This window comes from Protopterus annectens, chromosome 10.part0 (assembly GCF_019279795.1).
Source record: "Protopterus annectens isolate FY-2018-M chromosome 10.part0, PAN1.0, whole genome shotgun sequence".
Classification (NCBI taxonomy): Eukaryota; Metazoa; Chordata; order Ceratodontiformes; family Protopteridae; genus Protopterus; species Protopterus annectens.
The window spans coordinates 1,668,584,177-1,668,612,036 of record NC_056744.1 but is presented as its reverse complement, the minus strand read 5'-3'; the positions used below and the strand labels follow the sequence as shown (position 1 = coordinate 1,668,612,036).

Sequence of the window (27,860 nt, the reverse complement as noted above, 5' to 3'; positions counted from 1 at the left end):
TTGTTTAAAGCCGCAGTGGTGCAGCGGTAGCATTGTCACCTCACAGCAAGAGGTTCTCCCATTCGGTTCTCGGCTGGAACGCCTTCTGTGTGGAGTCTGCATGTCCTCCCCGCAGTCAAGTGGTGTTCGAAAGACATGCATGAATGGGCATGCCTTTGTTGAAGGTTGGGCATCGGGCTGGCACCTCGGCACCATAAAAATCAACTGCCAATCATTAGCGGACCGGAGTTCCGCTGTGGCGATCCCTAACTGGGAAAAGCCGAAAGAAAAACAACAACCAATTCTTGTTTAAATTTAATAAGTTTTGTAAGTATTGTAATCTACATTTATTTCACTTATACCATGTACTGACTAACAATTTTTGTCTAAATTTATAATGTGTTATAAGTATTGTGATCTATGTTTATCAATATTCTTTAAAAAATGTATTTTCCCCTGTATTAATTGTGGAGCTTTTCTCCCCAGGCCTCCACTGAAAATGGGTTCTTGACCCAGTGGACTTTCCCGGTCAACAAATGTTGATAAATAAACAAATGTCAATAAATAAATAAAATAAATCTTTTGTAGCACAGAGTGACACTGAAAAGGAAGCAGAACACAATGTGGTATGATCAGAAATAGTATGCATATTACAGCATAGCTGCACTGTCTCAAGTACAGTCATTAAAGGGATGTGACATTGTATAGTCTCAGTAACATAGCCAAAAGACAGATGGTACCCCTGTGATTAACATCCCCACTATAATAGAGTGAGGATTCCATGCCACAGGGTTTCATAACAGATGCTGTAGGAAAAGAGAATTTTGATCCAGACAGAATGACAGGTAGAGTTGTATGACGGAATGGTGATAATGCAGTGCACACCATTATAGTATTATACAGCAGGCTGGCAGTGTGTGCTATGTATCTGCAGTAATGGCAGTAACATAGGGTTATCACATGTTCCAATGATAGGTAGTGTTGTATTAAGGAATGGTGATACTGCAGTGTGCACTATTATAGTATTATACAGCAGGCTGACAGTGCGTGCTATGTATCTGCAGTAATGGCAGTAATATAGGGTTGTCACGTTTCATTTTATGCAGGACAATTGCTCTCTGGGCAGTCATTTCCTGTGAAAGAAAATCATAACGGCAAACATTCAGAAATGTTTAGGACAAAAATGTAAAGTTTCCTTCAATAGGTGGATAAAATGAGTGTTTAGTATCTGAAATGCCTATTTTAGGAAACTGCATAAACAAATCAAATTAGTTACTTAATGTAAATAAGAATGATGGAGCTTTTCTCTCAAGGTTATTTATGACCCAGTCAGACTTTACCAGGAAATAAATAAAATAATAAATACAATCTACAAAAATGAACTTTTATTTTGTCAGTAAACTAGAGTCCAGTCAGTCCTTTTCACTAATGGAAGGTACGGTGTGTCCTGCAAAATCTTACATTTGCATAAAATGTCCCACTTTGCACACTTGCAGAGGCGGTAACTCTGCAGGGACACTGTGTACAGTTGTGCTACCGTACGTCTCAGCTGTACATATTTTCACAGAATGTCCAGCTTTTTCCTTCATATTTTTAGCCTGGTTCTCATAAAATTGTGTTTTTTACTGGAAAATCACTGGCAAAGTATTGATGACTGACATCAGAAAATAATAGCATACATTTGAGTTTCAGACTTCATAACCTTCAGAAAACCCATGCTATTGAAAAGCCTGTTTTTCTAAAAACTTTCTAAGTTTGTAAAAACAATATTTAAAAAAAGGTGTCCCTATTTTTTGGCCTTAGTTCCCCCCCCCCCCCTTTACTTGTGGCTTTGTCAGGATTTCTTGCTCTAAGAGGTTGTGAGATATGTGTGTGAGGGCAGTATATAAAGTTAAGTGACTGCACATATATAATAAAATTATGTAGCTTGTGTTGACTTGCCATGAGGAACAAGTCATTGGAGAGTATCAGGCACTAAACAGGGTAGGATACTAGATCTGTCACTGCTCTGACATTGATACCATGTGAGTATTTTGGAATGGAAGCCATAGTTTGAATGACATCATGTAGGAGCAATGGTTGCCAGGCTGGGAATCAGCTACTTATCATGCATTACAAATAGGTAAAAGGATGGCAAAAAGCTTACGTAAAATATGAAAAAAGAGAGACGACCATTTCAAATACTGTTTGAAACGTGCATCCTTCAGATGCTATCTGTTGAGCTAGTGGCAGTCATGTCATATTGTTATTTCACTTGGCTAGCATTCAGAAGTCAGTAAAAAATAAAATACAAACTGAAATGAGCTGGAAACTATGTTTACTAATGTTTTAGCTTTGCATTTCTCAGTTGTTTTCCTGCATGGGATTGGCAATTCAGGTCATACATTTCTTGAAAGGCTACTTTTGCATGAGGTTAAAAAGTACAGGCAAGACTAATGAATGTCTCAGTGAGAGTTGTGATTACAACTGCAATCTGAGATGGAATCTGGATAACACCTTTGAAATTTCCTGTAGGCACTCCTTCCCCAACCCCCACAGTCACATCCCTGACATGCTCCGATTGCCAGACTGAAAATATAAACAAAGGGCAGAATCAAAACAAAAAAAATCCCTTGGACTATCCCTTTAAATATTACTGCATACATCATTTTGTTCTGTTTGACACCACAGTGCCTGTACTTGTCAAGGCCCATACAGGTGTACTAAACATTGCTGCTTCACCTTAGCTGCCAGGTACTGTTCACAATGCTGTCAGTGTGCATGTGGTATGGTGACAGGAAGCTCTCTGTCATCATCACTGTCATTGCTGCTGCAGGATATACTTGTGGTGATAGTGACAGTGCCAGATACTGTTCACAATGCTATCAGTATGCATGTGGTATAGTGGCAGGAAGCTCTCTGCCATCATCACTGTCATTGCTGCTCCTGCAAGATATACTTGTGATATTAGTGTGCATGTGGTACAGTGACAGGAAGCTCTCTGTCATCATCACTGTCATTGCTGCTCCTGCAGGATATACTTGTGGTGATAGTGACAGTGTCAGATACTGTTCACAATGCTATTAGTGTGCATGTGGTACAGTGACAGGAATGTCTCTGTCATCATCACTGTCATTGCTGCTCCTGCAAGATATACTTGTGGTGATAGTGACAGTGTCAGATACTGTTCACAATGCTATCAGTGTGCATGTGGTGCAGTGACAGGAAGCTCTCTGTCATCATCACTGTCATTGCTGCTCCTGCAGGATATACTTGTGATTGTGATGGAGCTTGATGTTGTGAATTTGGAGGTTCCTGAGACCAAGGGTTGGGCTGCCTTCTTCCTCATGATCAAATAGCTTGTAAACACTAAGACGGGTATAATCCATTGTCCCGGGATGTGTTTAAGCAATAGAACTGAGCTTTCAACAGGCTGACCACAATGTTCCTCATTTGTGAATGGACAGTGTTATTCTGCATTTCAGACACACTATGTGGGTTCCTAATGGGTATGATCATCCAGGGCTCTATTGGATATCCTGCATCCTCTAAATCACATAAGAGACATATGGGGAGAGACCTGGATACCCATTGCCTGTAGCTATCACTATGTGGGGCATATGTCTGCACTTATCTACTCAGTGGCCATATGGAATATCCCTGTCAGGAAATGGTGATAGACATAAGTTGTATGTCTTATATGAATCATGGGCACTTCTGGGATGCTGATCAGACACATTGGTTATGAACCCCTGTGTATGACATACTGCCTTTAAGTTTAGGAAATGGTAGCCCTTCCTATTGATATAATGCTGTCAGTGTTCACCTGGGGGGTTCCTTATGCCACATGTGTACAACTGATAAATCCCATCATTTTGGGGAAGTGGGTGATGTCACAGATGCCATTGGCAGGGTGGCATTCTACCCTGCAGTGTAAGCAAAACTGATATGGGCATTCACATGGTATGTGTAGCAGAAATATATTGAGAAAAAAACATCTTCAGTATTCTTTAAATTGATGCTTGATGCCTGTGATATACTTAGGGTGTTTTCTGTCTGCCCGTATAATATCACAGGTCCATTACATGCTGCAAAGCCAAATTTTGACAAAGTGTGAATAAGTCTTATGAATGAAAATATATGTGTGTGTGTGTGTGTGTGTGTGTGTGTGTGGGTGGGTGTCTGTGTACATCTGTAGTTCAACTTTAAGACTCTGCATGGGTCTATTCACAAGACAAAAATGCAGTTATTATATAGTACTTAATCTTTGTGGAATATAACAATTCAGAATATTTTCGACCCCATGCTGCTCAATACACATATACAGCCCTTCAAAGTCCAGGGTTCATAGCCATTTTCCCATAGCACCTTCACAGCACACTTAAGAGCTTCTCACACAGGTAAGTCAAACCCAACAGTTTCCACAACCTTTATCCAACTTTCCTTTGCAGGATAGCACCTCTACTGTTCCAACAATGTCTTAGACTCAAATTTGCTGGTGTATGCTCCATAGAAATCCTTTTAGGGTTAGAGGTAACTGAATATGACAAGCCTAGTAAGTTCAGGTCTAATGTACTGCTGTTTTTTACTCGACATGTCTTCCTTTTCCTATTTGCAAAGCTTGTATCTGCTGCTAAAAACACACTCTGTAGAGTATAACATGTGTTCAATAGTTCATTTGAGGTTGTCCTACCTTCCTCACCACTCTCTTTAGTGCTCAAAACAGATAAAGCAGCTAAAGCTCCATCCACGACAAGTAATTATGATCAGTTCACCAATCATAACCTGAAATTATGTATTCTCAACATGGATGCCAAGATTAACCTCTCAAGCTTTGCTCTCGATGTAAGTTTTTGGCATCCATGTCATGAACACATAACAAGCAGGTTATGATTAGTGACCCGATCATAATCCTCTGTGTTATACAACCATTTCTGTGGCGGCCATTCTTTACATGTGCTTTATGCATATTTTGCATATCCCTGTTAGCCAGTCTGATTGTTTGATTTGCTCATTTTGTTTATCTATATTTGTAACACATAATGAGAAGTTTATCTGGAATTTTAAGAGATTATCAGCAGTTTATCTGCATCCTTGTTGTGTCACATACCTTAATAACAATTCCCTAAATCAGCAATATGTATGTTACTCAATAAAAAACAAAAAGCACTCCAGACTCAAAAATGCCAATAAAAGCTTTTAATCTTACAGAGCTTTCAGGATTTCTATCTTAGTCAGTGGTAAAAAAAAAAGATTCCAAGAAATATCAGTTACTTAAGTACCAAATTCAAATTTCATCACAAAACACAGCCTCCAATCAGAACATAGAGTTAATTAAGTTTGGTAAAAGCTTTAAAAAATTATCCACTACATAATTTTTAAAGTTCAACATTAGAAAACTACATCACCTGATATTCTTTTTTTGGTCTCCCATCCAAGCACTAATGAAGCCAAACCCTGCTTAATTTCTAACATCCAAATGGATTGTGTTTATTCAAAGTAATACAACTATTTATTTTTATTTATTTATTTTATTTTTTATTTTATTTTACATTTGTTTACCGGGAAAGTCTGACTGGACAGAGGTCCATTTTCAGCAGAGGCCTGGGGAGAAAAGCTCCAAAATGCAATACATTACATGAGAGAAAAAAGTAGAGCATATATATATATATATATATATATATATATATATATATATATATATATATATATATATATATATAGCATTTATACACATCATAACTTCATGTAAGTGATTAACATTTCGTACAGTAGACAATCGTTGAGGTACATAAACTTAAAACAGCATTTTGTTTTCAGTTACAAGTTTTGTTAGGTAAATGTAAATGGGAAAACCGTTTATTCATAGCTGTACCTTGAAACATTCTTTTGGTATGGATTAGCCTGTTGAGTGACATGAGCATAGCCAGTTACTTAAATAGTGGGTTTTCAGGAGTTTGTTGAATTGAATAAAGGAGGTGGTAGAAGTTATTTGTCTTGGTAGTGTGCTCCAGGTTTTGGCAATGGTGCTGGCAAGGAGGGACTTACCAGCTTCATTTTTCTGTTGAATGACAGTTATGAGGTTCTGGTTACTATTTCTTAAGGGTCTAGAGGGATTTTGGGGCTGAATTAGATGCTGAAGTGCTGGGGTTATTTCAGGAAGCTAGTAGAGTTTTGCGCTATAAAGAGTTGCTTGAGTAGAAGTATATGAGGCGATTCAAGCCAGTTGAGCTGCTTAAGGGATAGACAGTGATGGGATCTATATGAGGCTTCAGTAGCAAACTTGGCAATTTTGTAGCAAGATTCCATTTTATTTAGATCAATTTGGCAGAGAATGGTCAAGATGGGAGAGGCATAGAGGAGGGTGGATAGAAGATGAGTCCTTGCGTTGGTTACTTAGGTGTGTTTAGTCATAAACTGTTTGTTTCTGTAGAGGAGACCAAGTTTTTTATTAACTTTTTAATTGTTTGTGCTATGTGGATGTCAAACCTCAAGTTATTGTCTATTTCTATGCCTAGCAGTTTAGTGTGTGGGGTTGGACTGATTTGAATGTTTTCTTTGGAGTTGATGGTGAAATTACTATTTAGTGGAGGAGCTCTGCCCGGGCAGAAAATAATTAGTTTGTTTTTTTTGGGGATTAAGTAGAAGTTTGATGTTAGTGAACCAAGTTTTGGCTAGGGTGAAGTTATTTTGGGTTAGGGTTTGCAGTTCACTTAAGGTGGGGACAGCACATATAAGGGTGGCATCATCTGCATATTGTACTACTGAGGCAGTGGGTGAGGATGAAGAGATCTGATTAGTAAATAGAGAGAACAGCAATGGGCCAAGGATGGATTCTTGAGGGACTCCTATGGTTACTGGTAACAAGGGGGACAACTGGTCCTGCCATAAGACTGCTTGCTGACAGGCAGATAATTAGCTGCTGAACCATGATATAGAGGAGGGACATATATTTAGGGTGGATAGAGTATCAAGAAGCAGACTGTGGTTTACCATGTCAAAGGCTTTTGATAAGTCTAAGAATATGGAAGAAACAAATAGACCCTTGTTTCTGTGGTGGTTAACTATGTTGGTGAATGAAAGTAGTGCTGTGGGAAGGTCTTAGATAGGGATATGAAGAGTAGGTTGTTATTTTGGAGGTACTATATTAGTTGAGTATGAACAACTCTTTCTAATATTTTTGATAAAGATGATAGGATAGCTATTGGGTGAAAGTTGGTGAGCTCTAAGGAGTTACCTCCTTTGTGCAGTGGAATAATATGTGATGTTTTCCATGAGGTGGGGACTTTGCACTCTGATAGAGATCTATTTATGAGAATAGAGACAGGATAGGCTATAGTTTCAGCTGATCTCCGAAGGAAGTCTGCTGGGAGCTGATCAGCTGCTAGAGTGGTTGGTTTAACTTTACTAAGGAGTTTAGAAATTGCTTTGGTGGACACAGAGTGAAGGTGAAAACTGGGGGTATTGTTTTGTATATTGGGGTGGATTGGGGTAGTTATTGGTGTGGGGATGATACTACTATTTTGGGCATTGGAAAGGGTCTGGACTGTTTCGGTAAAGAATTTGTTAAATTGAGTTGGAATGTTTTCATGGTTATTTGGTAGCACAGGGGTTGGAGTAGTGGACTTTCTTGGATGCAGTATACCATTTATTGTGGCCGAGAATTTTTGGGGGTTGTGAGCATATTTTTCATGCATGTTTGTGTGTAGTAGCTGGATTTGTCTAATTTGATTTGTTTTTTTGGCTTTGTTACGGAGCTCCAGATAGTTTTGTCTCAAAGTAGTGGTTTTGTTTTTCTGATATTGAATCCAGACATTGTCCTTTCTTTCATTATAGTTTTAGTATCTTTCCTTAGCCATGGGGCATAGTTAGTTTTTATTCTAATGGTTCTAGGGGGTGCATTATGGTTTAAGATTTTTATGAAGGTTGTGTTAGAGTATTTGATGGCTAGAGATAGTTGTTTTAGGGGAGTCTAGTTACAGCTTTTTAGTGCATTGATGAGATCAGTAGCTATAAAGGTCTTTTTGTTTCAAACTACTCTGAGGATAGGTTGGTTGAAGGTTTGGGATTTGTTCCTAATTAGGTAGATTGGATGATGGTCACTTAGGGTATCTGGAAGACAGCCAGATTGCTGTGCAAGAGTAGGGTCAGATATCAGGATCCAGTCTAAGATGGATTGGCGTTTGGATGTTTTGTCAGTTCTAGTGGGGTGGTTAAGTTTGGGTAAACCTGTAGAGGTTTATAAAGGCAGAGAGGTTATGGCTGGAGCAGTTAAGCCAGTCAATATTGAAGTCTCCTAATATTATGGTTTCATGTGGAAGGGAGTTGGAGGTCCAATTAAGCAGGCTTTCCATTACAGTGATGTTATTGCCTGGTGGGATATAGCCACCTGCAATAATTATGTGTTTGCTGGAATTTATTTTTAATTTGGCAAGGATTAGTTCTACATCTTTGACTTCTTGGGTGTTGTAATCTAGTTGTTCTATGGTGAGATGATTTTGGAATAATATTGCAACACCTCTGCCCTTTTTCTCTAATCTGTCTCTTCGGATAATATTGTAACCCGGGGCAGTAATCTCATTATTATGGTGTTGTGGTTTGAGCCATGTTTCAGTTAACACAGTGATATCTGTTTTTTATAGAGCTAGTAGGGTGTGAAGGTCTTGAATTTTGCTAAGAATACTTCTTGCATTGATGTTTAAGAAGAGGAGAGCTGAGGTAGGTCTGTGGTATAGGGGATTTAGCTGATTTAAGTTTGGGTTGGCTGATGTTTTGGGTCCTGGATTGGGATGTATGTCTCCACTACAAGTGAGTTTATGGAGTGGGTGTAGATAGAGTTTGGTTAACTTGTGAATTATTTTAGTTTGTCTTTGAGAGGAGAAGGGGTTAGTTTTGATTTTTGGTTTAATGCATGAGTAAGAGAAGGGTTGTGAGGAGTTAAGGTCACATGGTGATACAGGGAGGTTTTTTGTAGTTTGATGGGGTTGGCTGTGGATTCTGTTTGCCAAGGGGATGGGGTGTGGTTAAGAACATGAGTGTGGTAGGAGGACAGGATGGAAAGTAGGAGTAGGGTGAAGATTATTAATGGGTAGAATTATGTTTTTAGTAGTTGGGTTGGATGTGTGTAACCCACATTATTTAGTTTCAGAAAGAATGGGTTGTATACAAGGGTAATATCTATGAACATTTGAGTTTGGTGTTGTATTAAAGGTGCAGTATTTGAGATGTGGGGGAGTTTGCTGTTAAAGGGGGTAAGAGATTTGAAGTGATAGGTGAATGAGAATGTAAAAATTGGTGATGGGAGTTGTCTATAACTACAAGTTGAAGTGATGTTAGGGACTTAGGAGCTATTTAAGCTTCAGGTAATGCTGGGTACACAGCTACAGTAAAGTGATGGAGAGTATGGCTAGTGCAAGAGTTATCATTTTATGTGAAGGGAGCTGCTGTATGGCCAGGAAGTGCTGGTCACATAAGTGGTGTCCTCTAGTTAAGAGGGGGGAGCAGATATAATGAGTTAATAAAATGGGAGGGGATACTTGCTACTTATCTGTAATGTTGTCCTTGACTATGGGTAAAGGTGATGAGAATTATGCATTGTCAATCTGTTTGTACTATGTTCAGATATGTATATTTAATGTAATTAAAATATTAAATATAAGTAATAGTTAATGGTTATAGGGTAGTGTGTATAGAGAGGTGGTGGAGGAGGTAGGGAGTCTATGATGGAGGCAGGAAGTAAGCTGGAGTGTTGCTGAGGAACAGGAAGGGGAGGAGTTTTGGGTAGGAGGAAACCGGTGGTTAGGTATAAAGGAAATGATATGGGGGTGGGTGAGAACAGGGGTGGTAGGAAAGTGAACTGAGGGTGAACGGAGCCGGGCCCACCCACAGTGACTGTAAGAAACAATCAGTTAGCTATGCAGGTAAATCTGGATACAGAGAGGCAGGAGAGCATGGAAATAAGACAGTGGGAGAATTCTAAGGAATAGGAAGGTATTAGGGCCAGCAGGGTAGAGTAGTGTAGGAGGGCAGGCTAGAGGACAAACTACCGAAGCACAGAAAGTAGGGAACTGGAAGCCAATACATAAATAGCCCTACAGTTAAATATATGATCAGAACCATAGTCTGACACATGCTTAGCAAGGGAATTAGTATTACCTTTTCTCCTTATGTCTGACTGATGTTCTATAATATGTTCTTTTAACTTCCTGTTACTGTTTCCTACATAAAAGCTAGAACACTTTGAACAAGTAGCCAGATAGACTATGTTACTATTACAGCAAGTGGCAGTGCAGTTAAAGTGATAGGTCTTTCCTATAACAGGATAAATTATTGTTGCTACATATTAATTTGCAATAAATACAGTTTGCCCCTGCCTCCTGCCTAGAAGTTCTACCATGTAGTTAACATCACTGACCTTCCTTAACACTTTGAAGGGTGCCTCCCAAGCTGCCTGCATCTTATTGCACCTGACAGGAATTAGAACCATAACCTGCTGCCCCACAGCATACTTTTTGGCGCAAGCATTCCTGTCATACCAGACCTTTTTCTGCTGTTGGGTTTCTGCCAAGTTCTCCTGGGCCAAGCCCATGAGTTCTATGAGCTTTCTCCTGAGGTTTAGGACATATGCCACAACATACTCCTTGATGGACTCACATTTACCGTCCCACTCATCACAAATCAAATCTAGAAGTCCCCTCACCCTATGGCCATACATCAACTCAAAGGGTGAAGACCTGTGGATTCCTGGGGTACTTCTCTGTAAGCAAACAACAGATGGGGTAAATATTTGTTCCACTCCTTCTTAAATTGGTCTGCAAATGCCCACAGCATGTCTTTTTTAGTATAGAGTTTAACCTCTCCACCAGACCATTAGTTTGGGGGTGGTAGAGGGTGGTCTTTAAGTGCTTCACCCCACAGCACTCCCACAGAGAAGCCAGCAGTTCTGACATGAAATTGGCACCTCTGTCAGTCACTATTTCTCTTAGGAAATCGACCCTGCTGAAAATCTGTACAAAACATTTGCTACCTTCTCTGCCTTGATGGAGGACAGATCCTCCACCTCAGAGTATCTAGTAGCATAATTTACTACCACTAGGCTATACTTTTCTCTCTGTGTAACTTGGGGGTACTCAGAGGCCCCACGATATCCATAGCTACCCTCTGAAATGGCTCATCAATCACAGGCAAAGGCACCAGAGGAGCTTTGACCTTGTCCCCTGCCTTGCCTACTTTTTGGCACTGCTCACAGGTCCCACAGTACCCTGTTACATCCCTTCCAATCCCAGGCCAATAATAGTTCTGCATAATATGTCTCTTGGTATGCTTTATGCCCATATGACCTGCAAAGGGAATGTCTTAGGCTATGGCTAGAAATTTCAGATGGCAGGCTGTGGGCACAACCAACTGCTGTACTCTCTCACCCTCTAGCCCTCCCTCAATGGTCCATTCTCTATACAGTAACCCTTTGTTCCAGTATACGGAATCCCCTTTTCCTTGAGAATCAGATGCCTCCCTAGCTACCTCCCTCAAACATTGTAATTTATGGTCTCAGATCTGAGCCTGTCTCAACTGTCTCTTTGTAACCTTTCCCAGTTCCCCTTCCACAGGAAGTCTGGTATCCCATGACAGCAGTGCCTCACTGTCATTCTGGGTACTACTACTCACCTCTGCCATTGCAGTCACTGTGTCTAAGGAACATCCGTAACCACCAGCAGCTGTGGCTTATCTTCAGTCTCACTGCTACAGGGTAGATCCCTCCCTGAAGTAGCCACCTCACCAGTCCTGACTTCAAGTGCACAGTCTGCCTGGGTCCCATACAGGCTACCAGACCAACATGCCTGTCTCCAAGCCTGACAGCATGTAACTGCATGCACACAAGGTACTGCATTATCAAAATCATTCCCTGTCAGGACATCTGCAGGGATATCCACAAACACACCTACTTGCTTGCTTCCTTTTCCACCCCCCAGTCAAGGTGAATCCTAGCCAAAGGTATGTGGAATGGGGTCCCTCCTAAAGTTTTAACTGGAGTAGAATGCGCAAGCAAGTACTGCTCCTCTTTAACCATTGCAGGCTTCACAAAGGTTAGGTCAGAGGCTGTGTCTCCTTAGCAGTGGCCTCTTTTCCATCTACTAAGATAGGATATAACCTCTTGTGGTAGTTTGATATTCTTGTTGTCTCCAGACAACTTACCTCTGGCATTCTGTTATTCCCACTTGTGGGCTCCCCCACATTTTGTTCCCCACCTTGCATCCATGGACATCTGTATGCTACATGGCCCCACTGGTTACATTTAAAACTTTTAACCCTTGATTCTGGCTGTGTACCTGAACTAGTGGCTTTCCCTGTTACTGGTGGACTCTGTTGGGGCAGTTTAGACTCCCCACCATGGGTTTCCTTATACCCATGTGCAGCAACACCCTGCTTGCTAGGTATAGGTCTCATTTTTTCCCCAACGCATTTCCTGTCTGCCAACCACGTTCTCATGTCCTCAGACAAAGTGCTAAGGGCTTGTTCCCTCACCAAAATGTCTGCCAGCTTTTCAAAAGTAGTGGCCTGAAACCCATTCACCCACCTATGAAAATAAGTGTTTAGTTCAGCAGTGTAACCACAACTGTGGGCAGTACAGAGATATCAAACTCCTGTCACATTGCATGAAAGTTCTGGAGAGGGTGATTGATAAACGGATACACAGAGTAGTAGAATGTATGCAGCAGGTGAGCAGTTTGGATTCAGATCAGGATGCAACACAACTAACCTGATGTTTGCAATCAGACAGATAATCGAGAAGAAGCCAGAGATGAGGAAAGATTCCAACTGGGCATTCCTAGACTTGGAGAAAGCATATGAAAAGGTCCCAGGAAAGCTGACTTGGGCAGTAGTGTTGTGGTTCGAAGTCCCAGAAATATTGGTAGAATTAGTGCAGGCTATGTACAAGGACCCAATGACTCAAGTATGAACAGTGTTCTGCCTCACAGAGGGGTTCCCAGTGGGAGTGGGTGTGCACCAGTGTTCAGCTCTGATTCCACTGCTGTTCAGACTTGTGATGGGCTACATTAGCAAACAGGTTAGATGGGACAGATCAACAAAGTTGCTGTTTGCAGACGATGTGGCATTACAGGCAGAGTCTGAGCATGAACTTCAGCAAAGGATAGGAGGATGGTGTGTGAGGGTGTGTGTGTGTATGTATACATTCTGTCATAGACTGGTATCCTGTCCACTCCAGGATTAAGCTTCTCTGCTTTATACATGTTCAGTTCAAGGACTGGATCTGGCTTTCCTCTGACCATGAAACGGATAAAGTGGATATTGGAAAAATGTAAGTACTTGCATTTGTAGTAGAATTACTAGTAAAATTCTATGATTGCTGCTTTGAAGCATAGGTCATGGGATTAATATATGTAACAAAAGCAAGCTGCTAAACTATTAAAGTCTATCTTTATTAAGCACAAGTAAAATATATCATAGGTTCATGGTTCACAGGTTCAAAAGTATTTAGTCCATTCCTCAAATCTACAGTGTATTTTCTCTGTATCTAAAGACAATTTCTAAGCCAGCTACAGGCCACTCTAGTAGCGTATTCAAAATAAATTATTGCTTTGCCACAAGGAATAGCTGTAGCTAAAGATAGGGCAGTATGGAGGGTTGTGATTTCGAAACCTGCATTTGCTGAATATAAGCAACTTGTAGCATAGCAAATGTTACTTATGATTTGTAAGTCCTTGCAGTGATATCAGTGATTCACAATTAATATTGTGTAATCTGAACCAAAGGTCAGCCTACTACACCACTCAGAATAGTACAGCAAGAAACTCTGTTTTCCAGATTTGTGCATGTAGTACACAGTGAAGGCATGCATTTCATTAATGTAGCTTCTGACTGCACCTAAAAGAAAAATTAGCAACAACTTGTAATAAAATAAATTTACTAGTTCCTCATTACCAGATCAGTTTGGTGCTGCTCCCGCTGACATCATTGCAGCATCAGGTTACAAGGTCTGCTGGTTTGCTGAGTGAGGGTTAACTACTAAAATGCTTTTTGGCATGATGTAACAGATTTCTTGAGGTATGATTACATTTTCTATCTAAAAGGTGGAAATGATGTTAAATGCTAACAGTGTCTGTGCAAAGACACAGAAGGTTATAGAAAGGGGAAATATGACAAGTTTAGTTAGCCCACAGATGTAGTAGAGTTTATCTTGAGTTCAGATCTTTGAATTTGAGAAAAAAAAGTACTAGAAGTTTCTAAAATGGAATGCCTAAAACAGGTTACTTGGAGTGAGACATTTTAATCTCTGATTTGAAGAGCTCTCAGCATTGCCCCTTTAAAAGGAGGTGGCCACTTCTCAGCACATAGTACTTCCTGTTCTTTGAAAATGAAACTGAAAAGGGTTAGTAGTAGTTATGTGGCATGAAATTATTTGCTGTTTGCCTGATAATTCAATGATTTTGTATTTAGATGCTATTTCTGTAGAACATCTGTTTACAGGATTTGATATAAAATAATGAAACTGACCTGGCATGAATTTGGGCAGGCACTTCCTCAGTGAACTGATTGCTGGCTGATTTGGTGCAAAGATCCCAGAGAGTGAAGCAGGAATGTACACAAAACAAGAAAGAGACTGCAGGGAAAAAGAAGCAATGCATAATTTGTGTGCTACAAATGGAAGAACAGAGCAGTGTTGTGGGGAGCACAAAAAGAGACTGGAGTTATTTTGTAAGGAGGACGAGACCTTTATCTGTGTCCTGTGTGTTCCCAGACATTCCAGCCACAGTTTTCTGTTCCTGCACGAGGCAATCAGTGTGTATAAGGTAAGGGACACTGCATGATAACTAATTTTAGCTAACAGGGTTCTTATACGGATTGTACTAACATTTTTTTTTCTGAATTTTCAATCTGGAATGTGTGTCTTGCTTAGTTATTACTTATTAAAATTAGTATTGTTTTATTAGTGCTTCATAACAAATCAGTTAGTTTTCTTGTATATTCTGGGAGCATATGTAAGGAGAACCTTTATTACTGAGAGCTATGTTGCCATACTCTTTTCAAATATAATAGTTCAGCTGGCATAAGTATACGTGCATACATGCATGCATGTGCAGGGGTGTAGCCAGATATTGAGATTTTCTACAAAAAACTAATGTTGTTGCCCCCACCACCCACCTATCATTTTAAAGATTTATTCAACACTCAAAATGTCTGCCATGGTGGTGCAGCGATTAGCAGTGTCACCTCACAGTAAGAGGTTCTGTGGTTCGATTCTCAGATGGAGCTTCTTCTCTGCGGAGTCTGCATGTCCTTTCTGTGATCGACTGAACTTTAAAAAGACATGCATGCAGGTCCATGAGTTTGTGTGTGCCTTCTGTGAAGGTTGGGTGCCGGGCTGGCAACTCGACACCGTAAAAATCCTCTGCCAGTCTTAAGCGGACCGGTGATCTGCTGTGGCGACCCCTAACCAGGAAAAGCCAAAATACTCAACACTCAAGATGCTACCCCAGCCATAAAGGAGGGGGCACCTTATTTTTAACTGTTACCATTTATACCCATAATATATATATATATATATATATATATATATATATATATATAAAATTAGATGTGATTTCCTTTCACACAATAATTCTTGGCTTTGTATTAGTGAAGTACCTTGCACCTAGTTCTGTGCAGAAGTGGGTTTGTCCATAATGATTGACAGGAGAAATGGGCTTGGAAATGTCTGATGACTGACATGTATGCTGATTTCCATTTGACATCATAATTGCATCGTTTGTACCTCTTGCATATTGATAAATTTGAGTGACACACAAAAAAGGAAATAAACAAGTGGAGATACAGACTGCATTACATACAATGTAGGATTTCTTTAAGCTGTACTTTATTAAACTGTTAAGCCCAAAAATCACGTCTCAATAAAGTAAAAAGTAAAGAAATTCTGTAGTATGTCATACACTGTGTACCTAGTTTTGTGTCTGAGTGAGGTTGTACTTCCCACATTTGCTAATATTTTCCAGAGCTACAGCCCATCTTTTGAAAGTGAAGAGCTGTATCCTACAGTGTGTTGCGTGCACATCTTGAGCTACTTGTAGAGTTGCCACCTTTCCAGTTTTCCAAAATGATGGATATTTTTACAGAAAACTTACATCTTGCAGGACAGTTCTTATCTTCAGTTACACATTTTCATTTCTTCACTAAGATGTAGTTGTTGATATATATGTTCCAGATATGGCATAATATACAATGCATTATTTACAAGAGCATAAATATCAGGACATTTGCAATTTTCATGTTTGTTTTGGTAACATCAGATGCTGAGCTAATGTGTAAGCCTGACTCAAAGTTTAGTGGTCGTGAAGGAGATTCATTATTGTGATGTGTAGTGGCAGCATGTTTATATGTCTGTATAGCAAGAAAAGTGCAGAGCCGGTAAGAAGGCAGCTGTCTATAGGGCTGTTTGCCCAGTGGCATATGTTGTTGGCTTGTTTCTATGTCCCTGTTCAGTTATAGCTGCTGCAGAAATAAATTATTAGTAAACATTTGTAGGCAATACTTAAGGCAGGGAGACATGCTTGCAATGAAGAATGTACTAAGCCACTTACTAATGCTGTGTGCAGGAGAGTTAGCCACCTTTCACCACATTTCTATGGGTTGGAGACAGTGCAGTGCAAGAACTCATTGCAACGGTTTCTGTATCACATTTTAGCTGTCTGACTGTATACTACCACATATGTTGGTGATTTTATAAATGTATCAGTAAAAAATATCACATTTGAAGATGTCTGAAGACATTGTCACAGTTAATTACTTCACTGCTTAACCTTTTGCCAGACACTCGTTACCAAGGCATAGCACACAAATGGGCTTCAGCATGTATTTTGAAAATGCTTGCTGTGCAAACCATTAGGCAAAGAGATCTGTGGATAAAAGAGCTTAAGAAGTCTGTCAATCTGTCTTCTCAACTAGAACTTCTTACCTTATATGTGGCATGTAAGTGAGGCTACATACCAGCTGGTTACAATTTAAGCCAATCCTAAATTCTACCTCTAAAACTGCTTGACTCTTAAAACCTCCACAGTTTCCAATATTTGTATTTTTCAGAGCAAGCAAAGCATAGAAACTTCCAAGCATTTCGTTGAACCATGCAACAGAGAGATCAATATTCATACCGGCACATGCATGAATATTTTAGTAGTTTAACCATGCTGTCAGGAGATCTCAAGGGGGGTGGTGGTTTGGGAGGGACTTGCTACTCTGCATCCTGCAAGGTACTTCACTAATCTTCTTCTTCTTCTTCTTCTTCTTCTTTCGGCTTTATCCCGGTTAGGGGTCGCCACAGCGGATCACCTGTCCGCACATTGAATGGCAGTGGAGTTGTACGGTGTCGAGTTGCCAGCCCGGCGCCCAACCTTCCACAGAAGGCACACTCACACCTAGGGCCAATTTAGAGTGTCCAATCCACCTGCAGCATGTCTTTGGGATGTGGGAGGAAACCGGAGCACCCGGAGGAAACCCACGCGACCACAGGGAGGACATGCAGACTCCGCACAGAAGGCACCCCAGCCGAGGATCGAACCGGAGAACCTCTTGCTGTGAGGCGGCAATGCTAACCACTTCACCACCGTGGCCGCCCCAAGGTACTTCACTAATACAAAGCTGAATTCTTTATATACCTCTGTACAATAAATCTTTGTTTACACAGTTCTTAACATTCTGTGCTTTTGGAGTGTTGAAATTTCGAAAAGATGCTCAGAAAAAAATGTTCTTACTGGAGTATATTGAGTATGCCTAGCTAGGGTGTATATTATGTGATAGAATGCTTAGATGAGCAAACACCTACACATCGACCACGTAATATCGAAGGCAAAAAACAGCGAATGGCCAAAGTAACACGGGGAAAGTTTTCCCTTTGCCATTTGCTGTGTTTTGCTGTTTTCTCCATTGTAGAGTGGTCTCAGAGTTCGTATATTTAGTTTGGGGGTGTGGGGGCACATCTCCCCCCCACTTAGTTTGGCTGTAAAGTTTCTTTCTTCTTTTTTTTTTTTTTTTTGGTGGCTGACAATTTGGTTTCCCGGTGGCATTCGCTGTTGTGGGGTTTGATATTACGTGGTCGAATTTTAGGTGTTTGCTCACCCAAGCATTCGATCACATAATATAGACCTGCCTAGCTCTACACCCTTGTGTAGGTGAATGCACACTGTGGATAGATAAATACACACACAGGCAGAAAAAGAGAGAAGGAAGATTGCCTTTACCATTATGATGCTAGTTGGCTTGTAGCTTATATAGTGGGAAAAGATTATTTATTTTATTTTACATTTGTTGACCGGGCTAGTTCAATTGGATACATGTCCATTTTCAGTAGAGGCCCGGGGAGAAAAGCTCCAAGACAGATAAAAACAGGCAAAGATTTTTTATTTATTTTTTTGTTACAAAAAACTAGACACATGCTATTTCTACACATTTCATAGATCCATTTACAAAAAGTTAGAGCAAGATATTTACTTGTACTAGTAACTAAAAAGTATCCCATTTCTGGTTAAATGTTTTCATATTGCACCACAGGACCCAAGTTTAGTGAAGAGAGTAGAGTTAGAAAAGATATTAGAAGCAGTAATGATAGGTTAGTCAGGGAGGGCAAAGCCAGTGTGTATTAAGGAAAATTTTGAGTTTGTTTGAAGAGTGATAAGGTAGGAAGGGAAGTAAGTTCACTAGGTAGAAGGTTCCAGTTTTTCCCAGTTGTGTTAGAGAACAGCGAGTCCCCTCCCATGTTGTTAGACTTGTTAATGTTAACTAGAAGTTTGTTGGGTGAACGTAAGGCATTAAGATTTTTATAAGGAGTTATGAGGTCTAAGAGTACTGGAGTATTGTTAGGCCGGTAGAGGATCTTATGGCCAATAGTAAGTTGGTTGAATTGAAGCTGATTTTGTAGTTCAAGCCTTCCGAGTTGTTTGAGGTTATGACAATGGTGGGTTCTGAAGGGTTTACCAGTAGCAAATCTGGCAATGTTGTTATAGGAGGTAGCTAGTTTGACGAGATTATGTTTTGATAGGTTAGTATGTATTGGTGAGGCATAGAGAAGAGTAGAGATTAGATGGGAGTGGGCAATGGTAGTTCTTGCTATTGGTGTAAGGAATGGTTGGACTCTATACAGGGAGCCCATTTTTCTGTTACCCACATTAACAACACTATAAAATCAGTTATCAAAGTTAAGGTTGTTATCTATTGTGATCCCTAGGAGTTTTGTGGTAGAGTCAGGGGCTATGAGGGTGCCATTATTAGAGATGACTGAGAAATCTATAGGTGTGGACTTACGAGTAGGAGTAACGAGCAGGAGCTTTGTTTTTTTTGGGATTCAAAAGGAGGCAGCATTTCAAAAACCATGTCTCACCTATGTTAAATATTTCAGGGTTTGGGATTGCAGTTCAGAAGCAGATTTAGCTGTGCAGATTAAAGTAGAGTCATCTGCATATTGTGTACAAGTTGCATTGGGAATAGCTAAGTAGAGATCATTAATGAAGTCTGAAAATGAGAGGACCTAGAATGGAGCCCTGGGGGACACCCAATGTGACATGCAGGTGGGATGATCGATTATTCTTCCAGAGCACTGCCTGTTACCTGTCGCTCAGGTAGGACGTGAACCATTTTACGGATAGAGAATCAAGGGAAAGTGATTTGAGAAGATAGATAAGCAATGTATGGTTTACCATATCAAAACCCTTTGAAAGATCGATAGTAGAGCTTAAGAGAGTACATTGTTGTTGCAGTTTACCTATTAACTGATGACAAATAAATTTTTCCATTATTTTTGCTAAGGGGGATAGAAGAGCTATGGGCCGATAGTTAGAATATTCATTTGAGTTGCCATCTTTGTGTAGGGGGATAATGTGTGAGATTTTCCAGATGGCAGGGATGGATCCTTCCTTAATGGTTCTATTTATCAAGGTTGATATTGGATAAGCTACAGCTTTAGCTGCTTTCTGCAGATATTCAACTGGGATCTGGTCAGCGGAGGGAGTACAAGGCTTAAGTTTTGCTAGGAGTTTGAAAATGAAGTTAGTAGAGATGGGTTGTAGTTGGAAGATAGGAAGAGTGCTAGTCATGGGGGTAGGAAGGCTGGAGGTATCGGGGGATAGCTGACTGGCTAGATATTGTATGGCTTCTGTGACGAAGGAGTTAGTCATTAGCAGTTTGGGTGGGAGTCTCATGATTAGCTCCTAAAGGGGTTGGTGTACTGGAGTGTCCTGGGTGTAAGAGTCTATTGATACTTGCCCAGAATCTTTGGGGGTTATTTTGGTGTGTTTGCTGTATTTGACGGTATTTATTTATTTATTTTTTTATCTAGGAGTATGGATTTTTTTAGTTGTGTTTCTTATTTGTCTAAATATTTGTTGATCAGATGTGCTTTTAGTAGTTCACCACCTAGTCCAGAATCTTTGGGGGTTATTTTGGTGTGTTTGCTGTATTTGATGGTGTTTATTTTCTTTTTTTTATCTGGGAGTATGGATTTTTTTAGTTGCGTTTCTTATTTGTCTAAATATTTGTTGATCAGATGTGCTTTTAGTAGTTCACCACCTAGTCCGGGCTTTATTTTGAAGTAGGATTTTTTGCTTGGCATCTTTGGTGAGCCATGGGGCTGGTTTTGACCCAAATCTTATTTTACATTTGGGTGCATGCAGGTCTAGGATAGTTAAAAATTTGGAGTTAAAATATAGGACCGCTTCTTCAGATTAGAGGCAATATTAGAAGAAGAGGCTTCATTGGTTTCAGATATCCTAATACAAGTGGGGGTCCATGTCTGACACAACCTAATGCAGTTCTCTGGCCATGGTTTGCTTAGACTTTAACAATGCATGTGAAGTGGCTTACTTAGACTTTAACATGGCATGTGACATGGTACTGAACAAATAGTGAATTAATTAGAATGACTTGGACTAAGTCCCTTGGTGGTAGCATGAATAACACTTTAAGTAGGTAAGGTCATAAGAAAAGGATCCCAGTCTGTAGGGTGGCTGAGTACAAGTTTACCACATGGGTAAGTATGGACCAGTCCACTTCATTGTTCTTATGGAAGGACTGAAGGAAATGTTAACCTTTATGCTGATCTCTCCAAGTTATTTACATATAGGTTAAGGTTTTGAAAGGACGAGGAGCAGTTCTTGTTTAGACTGGAGGGACTACCTGAGAACCAGCAACTGATTACAGTTCATTTTATTCTCAGTTTTACTCATCATGGTAAATTTACTTATGCCCTTTTTTGTTTTGTTTTCGCATTTTTTTTTCAGTTACGATACCCACAATATGATGTCATGGCAGAATTGGTAAACTATTAACATAAATGCGAAGGACTGAGGGTAATTAAACAACTTATTTAGTAGAGCAGCTTCTTACCTATGTTGGTGTCTCACTACCAAGTCATCACATGTGATAATTTTCAATGTAGGGTGCCCCACCTGCTAGACCTGCTTGACTACTTGCCTTTGTAGGAAGTAAGAGACATTTAATGATGCATATATCATGGAAATGCAGCATCTTGTCCATTAAGTAGTGAAGCATCATGGGTACAGTCTGTCATGATGTCATGGTACGGAATTTCAGCTCTGAGAAAAATGCAGGTCATCTTATCAACAAAATAAAATTGAAAAACAACACACATTTTGTTCCAAAAACGGTATAATTTGGTGTTCTATATTGTATGGTAAGGAGGTTATGTCCAACTCCAAAGTTTATTACTTACTTTTGCTTCAGAATGTGACTGCATACTTTATACTGCATTTTGCACACTGAATTTAATGACTGCATAAGGGAATAAGAGGGGATGGTGATTACAGATAGAAAGTAGTAGCATTAACAAGGGAGGAATGGCGCCATGTGTAATCATATCACTATGCCATTCTGTCTCTCTTTCCAGCAGGTAGAATACCCTTTTCAGCCATGACATTGGCGAGCAGACTGTGCCCATTGTATAAGTATGACAGTCCTTTGAATGAAAATATTTACATTGAAATGGTGTGACACAGGTAACTGTTAATGACCCTCCAAGAACAGCACCCAACAGGTATAGTCAAAAAGAAACAACATTGTGAAGTTTGAGCCTGGAGAAGCATCCATTCCCTTGAGTTACTGACATTTGTATACCGTACTAGTTGGGGGCTTAGATCTAAAATTAACAAAAAAGTAAGCATGCAGTGTATGTGAGGACAGCATGAAAGGTAGGGGTACAGTGGATATACACGAATGGCCATAAGTGCTAGAAATCTGCTGTTTCCTCTTTTGTACAGACATTTGCTAGATCCTGTCTGGAGCCGATTGTGAAATTCCAGGCATCTCTTCATTCTTAGGATGGAGATCAGATAGAAGTAGTTCGATGTAAGATGACAGAATTGTATATGGTGTTGATGGAAAGCCATGCCGTCTGCAGCCTTTTGGTGCAGTGAACAAGTTTCTGTCTGAGCTGTCAGTGACCCAGGCTTGATTTGTGTTTGTTTATTAGTGCTCTATTTTCCTGTTTCCTTTCATTAGTAATTTCAGTAGCACTTGGCAGTTTTTTCTAGATGTACATGTACTTCAAACTCTTTTGTAAAGTAATCCTGTGAGTGTTCTTAGTAGGTGCTCAGGTTAAAAAATATCTGTAAACAGTGTGTATCTTAACCATGAACCACTGATAGAATAATTGGACAGCCAATCCAATACTTTTAATAAACAACTGAGCACTTTTGTGTCTAATTTTATAACAGTCTTTCTCAGAGTGGTCCTTGGTTAAAAGTCACTTTATATATGGGTGTAGTGCAGTCTGGTGGTCCTTGGTTAAAAGTCACTTTATATATGGGTGTAGTGCAGTTTTCATCAGGGTGGTCCTTAGTTAAAAGTGACTTTATATATGGGTGGAGTGGGTTTGATCCACTACCGATTAGACTGATTAGTGTTTCTTTGTGCACGAGTGAGTGACTCATTAATAGTATCAACTTCATGCCAAGTCATTTGGAATGTTAACAAATAGATTGAGAGAGCAGTGTGTGTGTGTGTGTGTGTGTGTGTGTGTGTGTGTGTGTGTGTGTGTGTGTGTGTGTGTGTGTAGGAGAGGATTAGTTCCATGTGTCGGTTAGTTCAGGTTTGATAGTGATGGTTTACATGTGATAGTTGCTTTGGTTCTATTTTGGAAGTGTAATCACTTCCAGTGTGGCTTCTCACTGTGCACAGCACTCATTCCATTCTGTTAGGTGCTTGCCAATCATAGAGTTGGCATATGCAAGTTCAAGGGGTGCAGGGGGGGGCTACCCTTCACAAACTGTCTCCTTATGCAATCTGTCGTCCAAAAAACGTAAAAAGAAAAAAAAAATAACACCTTGTCTAATTTAGTAGTATTGTTAGGTAAAAGGCTATTTGTAATGTAGTGGGTATGGTTGGGATTAGGAGTATGGGCAGTTATTAGGGTTAACACATATTAGTTAGGATGAGCGGGTGGGGTGATGCCCCTCCCCTGCACAACCAAACTATGTACTAACACAAGCACTGTCCCTACCTCAGTGTATAGTACCGTACCAAAAATCCTTTCCCTAATAATACCATTAAACAAGACACTTCACACACAGCAGAACACACCAAATCTGTCGCCTTCTAGCCCTAAAATGCAAACTGAAACTCACACTGCTAATGCCAAGACTTTGTATCTGAAAGTTTCTGCATTAACAGAAAATCTGATTTACCATAATCACAAGCACGTTCCCTACAGAAAACATTCAGTTTTCCTGCTTTCATTCGCTTGTACACGTGATGGAGCACTTTTAACGAATCATGATAGCAGTAAACTGTTGACAAAGAGAATATTCAAGAGTGTACTGCACCTGTAGTTTAGTAATGCTGAGGACTGTAATGTTATGTTTGGGTCTGTGAATCTGTGATCTGAGGTTCAGTTATTTCTGGTTGACTGTATTGTGCAGTTGCTTTTTTCAGTGATGTGAAGGTTGCTCCTGTTTGCAGTCAGACTTTCATGATATAATTGTATATAGTCATCATTAACCCCCTTATTCTGAGTCTGTAGGTGGGGTCATGGGGTCATGGTGTTGTCATCTGTCGCTGTCTCAGTTCATTGCACTGTCCTGACGTCTCTTGACAGTCGTACCTAACGGTCCCAGATCTTGTCTCATGCAGTCCGTCTGTCTCTTTACTGGATGCTCTTGTTGATTCTTACCTTCTTCCTGCTTCTGCCAAATCATCTTCACCAACTCCTCTTCTGCTTCTGTGCACGTGTGTGAACCACCATACTCTGTTCACTTTGGCATTCTCTGTAATCGGAGATACTTCGACTTCTGCTCTGATATTGTCGTTTCTTCATTCTTTCCCACAGTCTGCATCTTATCACCCATCCAAGGCACTTCATCACCATCACCTCTGCTTCCTCAGCTGCTCTGCCTTCACTGCTCAGGTTTCTGCAGTATGCAGAAGTAGTGGTTTCATTACTGTTATGTGCACCCTTCATTTCCAATCTATATATCTATGTTTCAGCATTATTATGTCTCTGTCTAGTGTGTGTGTGTGTGTGTGTGTGTGTGTGTGTGTGTAACCTGTGTACATACATACATACATACATACATACATACATACATACATACATACATACAGAATAAGTCATCCATTATAAGTAACCAGCCATAACCATCACTCCTTAAAGGAAAACTTCACCTTCTCCTACAATTTAACTCAACTTGGGGGTCACTTTTCTCCCTATAATATGATTCCAGTTCTGTGTAGATGCCTGAAACCTGCTTGTACTTCATAAAACTTTCACTTCCTCACTTTGGAATCAAAGGAAGGGAAATACCACCTACTTTAAGCTTAACTTCTCACATCAGTTGCAGAGGAATTTATCTACACTTGTATAATATACCACATTTGTAGACAGGAGCTCAGGCTGCTGTAAACAAAACGGAGAGGTATGAAACTGTTTTCCATTGTCTTTATTGCAGAGAGGAAGAGAACTTACTGATTCACAGCTGTTTGCATTGTTGCCATGCCTTTCACAGTAAAACAAAACGATTAGACCAGTCAATGGTTCAAAGGCAGTTGTCACCTCTTTTTTCAAATTTACATAAGCAGCATCACAGTATTGAAATGCTAAGCTTTAAACTTTAAATATTTCTTGTTTATACTACTTTTATATTTTAAGATGAGTAGTATCAAAGATGTCTGTGACATTTTAAAGGGACAGTCCCACTTTTTTTTGTTTTGAGCAGTATCCTGCCATCACCCAGAATGATACCGCAGTACAAACAAAAAATGATTGACTTCAACAAATGGCTAAGTTTACGGTGCCCTTCTAAGGGGATCCAGTATCTGTCTGCTTGGGATGACTTGACTGGCAGACCTCAATGCTTTGCCAGAGATGGCCTGCATCTGTCCCCCTGGGATTCTTTGTACTGGCTAAGGCTCTTGCCACCCCATATAGTGCCTTTTTTAGGCAGTGTTACAAAGACCAAATTACCACTGTAACAGCTATAAATAAATGCAATCTGAGGGTCATGCTGCTCAGTGCTAGAAGTCTGAATCTCAAGATGCACTTGCTGGAAACCCTCCTCAAAATAGAGAACATCGACATTTGTGCTGTGATGGAGACCTGGTTTAAAGTGTCAGAAAGCACCCCTGCACTACCAGGCTATAACTCATTACACGGATGGACCGAAGCTCGATAGGTGGTGGTGTCTCCATATTCATAAAAGATATGCACACCTACAGACTAGTAACCCAGCATAACGCATCTGAGATACTTCAGGTACAATTAACATTGGGTAAGACTGAGATCCAGGTCATAGCCTGCTATAGGTCCCCAACCATGTCCCTAGACCCTCACTCCATGTTCCTAAGCACTCTGGAATCTATTAAGGTCCAACTCAATGCTCTCATACTAGGAGACTTCAACTACCCCTCCATCAACTGGGAAAACTACTCAAACACCAATGCACTGGCCCAAATCTTTCTGGAATCCATCAATTCCAATGCCCCCCACTAGAGGAAGCAACATCCTTGACCCCCACTAGAGGAAGCAACATCCTTGACCTGGTTATTACCAACATGGGCAACCGTTGCTCTACACCAATAGTCAATCCCTCCCTGGTCAGATACAACCATAAACTAATCACCATAGAAATCCAGATCTAACCCCCTCCTCCCCACAAAGGTTACCACCTTGAAAAACTTCTCCAAAGCTGACTTTGGACTCCTAGTGAGGTGGCTAACTTCATGGCACCCATGCCAATGGAAGATAGCTGCATGACTGCAGATTCATACACCAGTGCACTGTATGAACGTGTACATAAAGGCATGGAGTTAGCTATACCCAACAAAACCAAGACACTCGCCTCCAAAAAAAAAAAGGAAGCCAATCTCATGATCCCCTGCCATTTAATAAACTCTACAACAGAAGGAAGAAACTGTTGCAGAAAAAGGCAAAACCCCCTTATTAGCCTCAGCACAAAGTTTGAGATCCCTTCTCAAATCCTCTAAAGCCAGCTATGAAGGCAGAATTGTGGCAGACACTACATCCCAAAGCCTTTTATAGTTGTATCAAAAACCTCCACGGCAATACCCAGATTTGCTCCGAGTTACTGCACAATGGTACCTCCTATACTGAGCCAACGTACTGGCCGACCAATTCAGTGCCAACTTTACCCCTCTCTCCCCTCCTAAATGACCAATCTCAATACCGGAAGAATTCCAGGCACCCAGCATTTCTGCAACACGGGTTAAGGCTGCATTGCCCAAGGCCAAGAATACAGCTTCCTTGGGACCCGATAATACCCCTGGCTGTGTTCTACATGAACTACAAAGCGAACTGGCACCGCATCTGTGTGCCCTGTTTAGTCACAGCCTCACCTCGGCTTTGTCCATACCGAATGGTGCACTGCTACAGTCATCCCTTACCATAAAGGGGGAACGGCTGCAGACCCTCAGAATTATCGCCCCATTAGCCTGATTAGTCTGATATGTAAAACTATGGGCCGCATCATTATGGACTTGATTAACAAAGTTATAGTAAATCTCCAAACTCTGGGCCTCATGCAGTTTGACTTTATGAAAGGGAAATCATGCCTGCTCAACCTGGTTGACTACTTTTGAGTCAGTCACTAGGGGTGTGGATGAAGGTAAGGCAATGCATACAGCCTATCTTGATCTGGCCAAGGCCTTTGATACCATTCCTCACTCAGGAATTATTGATAAAATCCCCAAACTAGGCATCAACCCCTATATCACTAGATGGGTTGCAAATTGGCTCACAAAACACAGTGTGAAAGTAGTGCAGTCCAAGTCGGACTGATGACCAGTTACGAGTGGAGTCCCACTAGGATCAGTTCTGGATACTCTCTCTTGTTCAGCATCTACTTCTCAGAAGTCCAGGCCAACAAAAAGGGACTCTGCCTTACCAAGTTCGCAGACAACTGCAAGCTGGGAACCATTATTAACTCCCCAAGTGATGAAGACATCCTACAGAAGGGTATCGCTGAGACCAATGACTGGTGTCAAAACCATGGCCTTAAGCTTAACACCAAATAATGCATTGTCATCCCCTTTGGTAAAAACTCAGTTCCACTAACTACCACATTGATGGGAGCCCACTGAACACTGTAGGTGTTAAGAGATCTGAGGACACAGGTTGACAGCAACCTCTCCTTCGACCACCACATTGCCAATGTGGTCAGAAAGTCCTTCTATGTGGCACATCTCATTACCAAGGGTTTTGCATCTAGGAAGAAAGAGGTCATTGTCTCTCTCCCCTCATTAGACCAATCATCGAGTATAATGCTCCATTTTGCATGTACCTCACTAGACACCTGCAACAGCTGGAGAGGCCACAGAAGTACCTCACAAAGAGAATCCTAGGCATTAAACACCTGTCTTACATGGACAGACTCAAG

At 40.6% G+C, this 27,860-nt stretch overlaps 1 protein-coding gene across 1 annotated transcript in view; it reads left to right on the top strand.

Annotated features, from left to right (window-relative positions):
* The first annotated feature begins 14,490 nt into the window (after nt 1–14,490).
* The window catches only part of LOC122813877 (zinc finger protein 773-like), a 239,428-nt gene continuing 226,058 nt past the window's right edge, over nt 14,491–27,860 (top strand). Inside the window, 1 exon segment of the mRNA XM_044086418.1 lies at nt 14,491–14,768. Within this exon segment, the coding sequence (XP_043942353.1) occupies nt 14,556–14,768 (213 nt within the window). The 5' untranslated portion in view covers nt 14,491–14,555.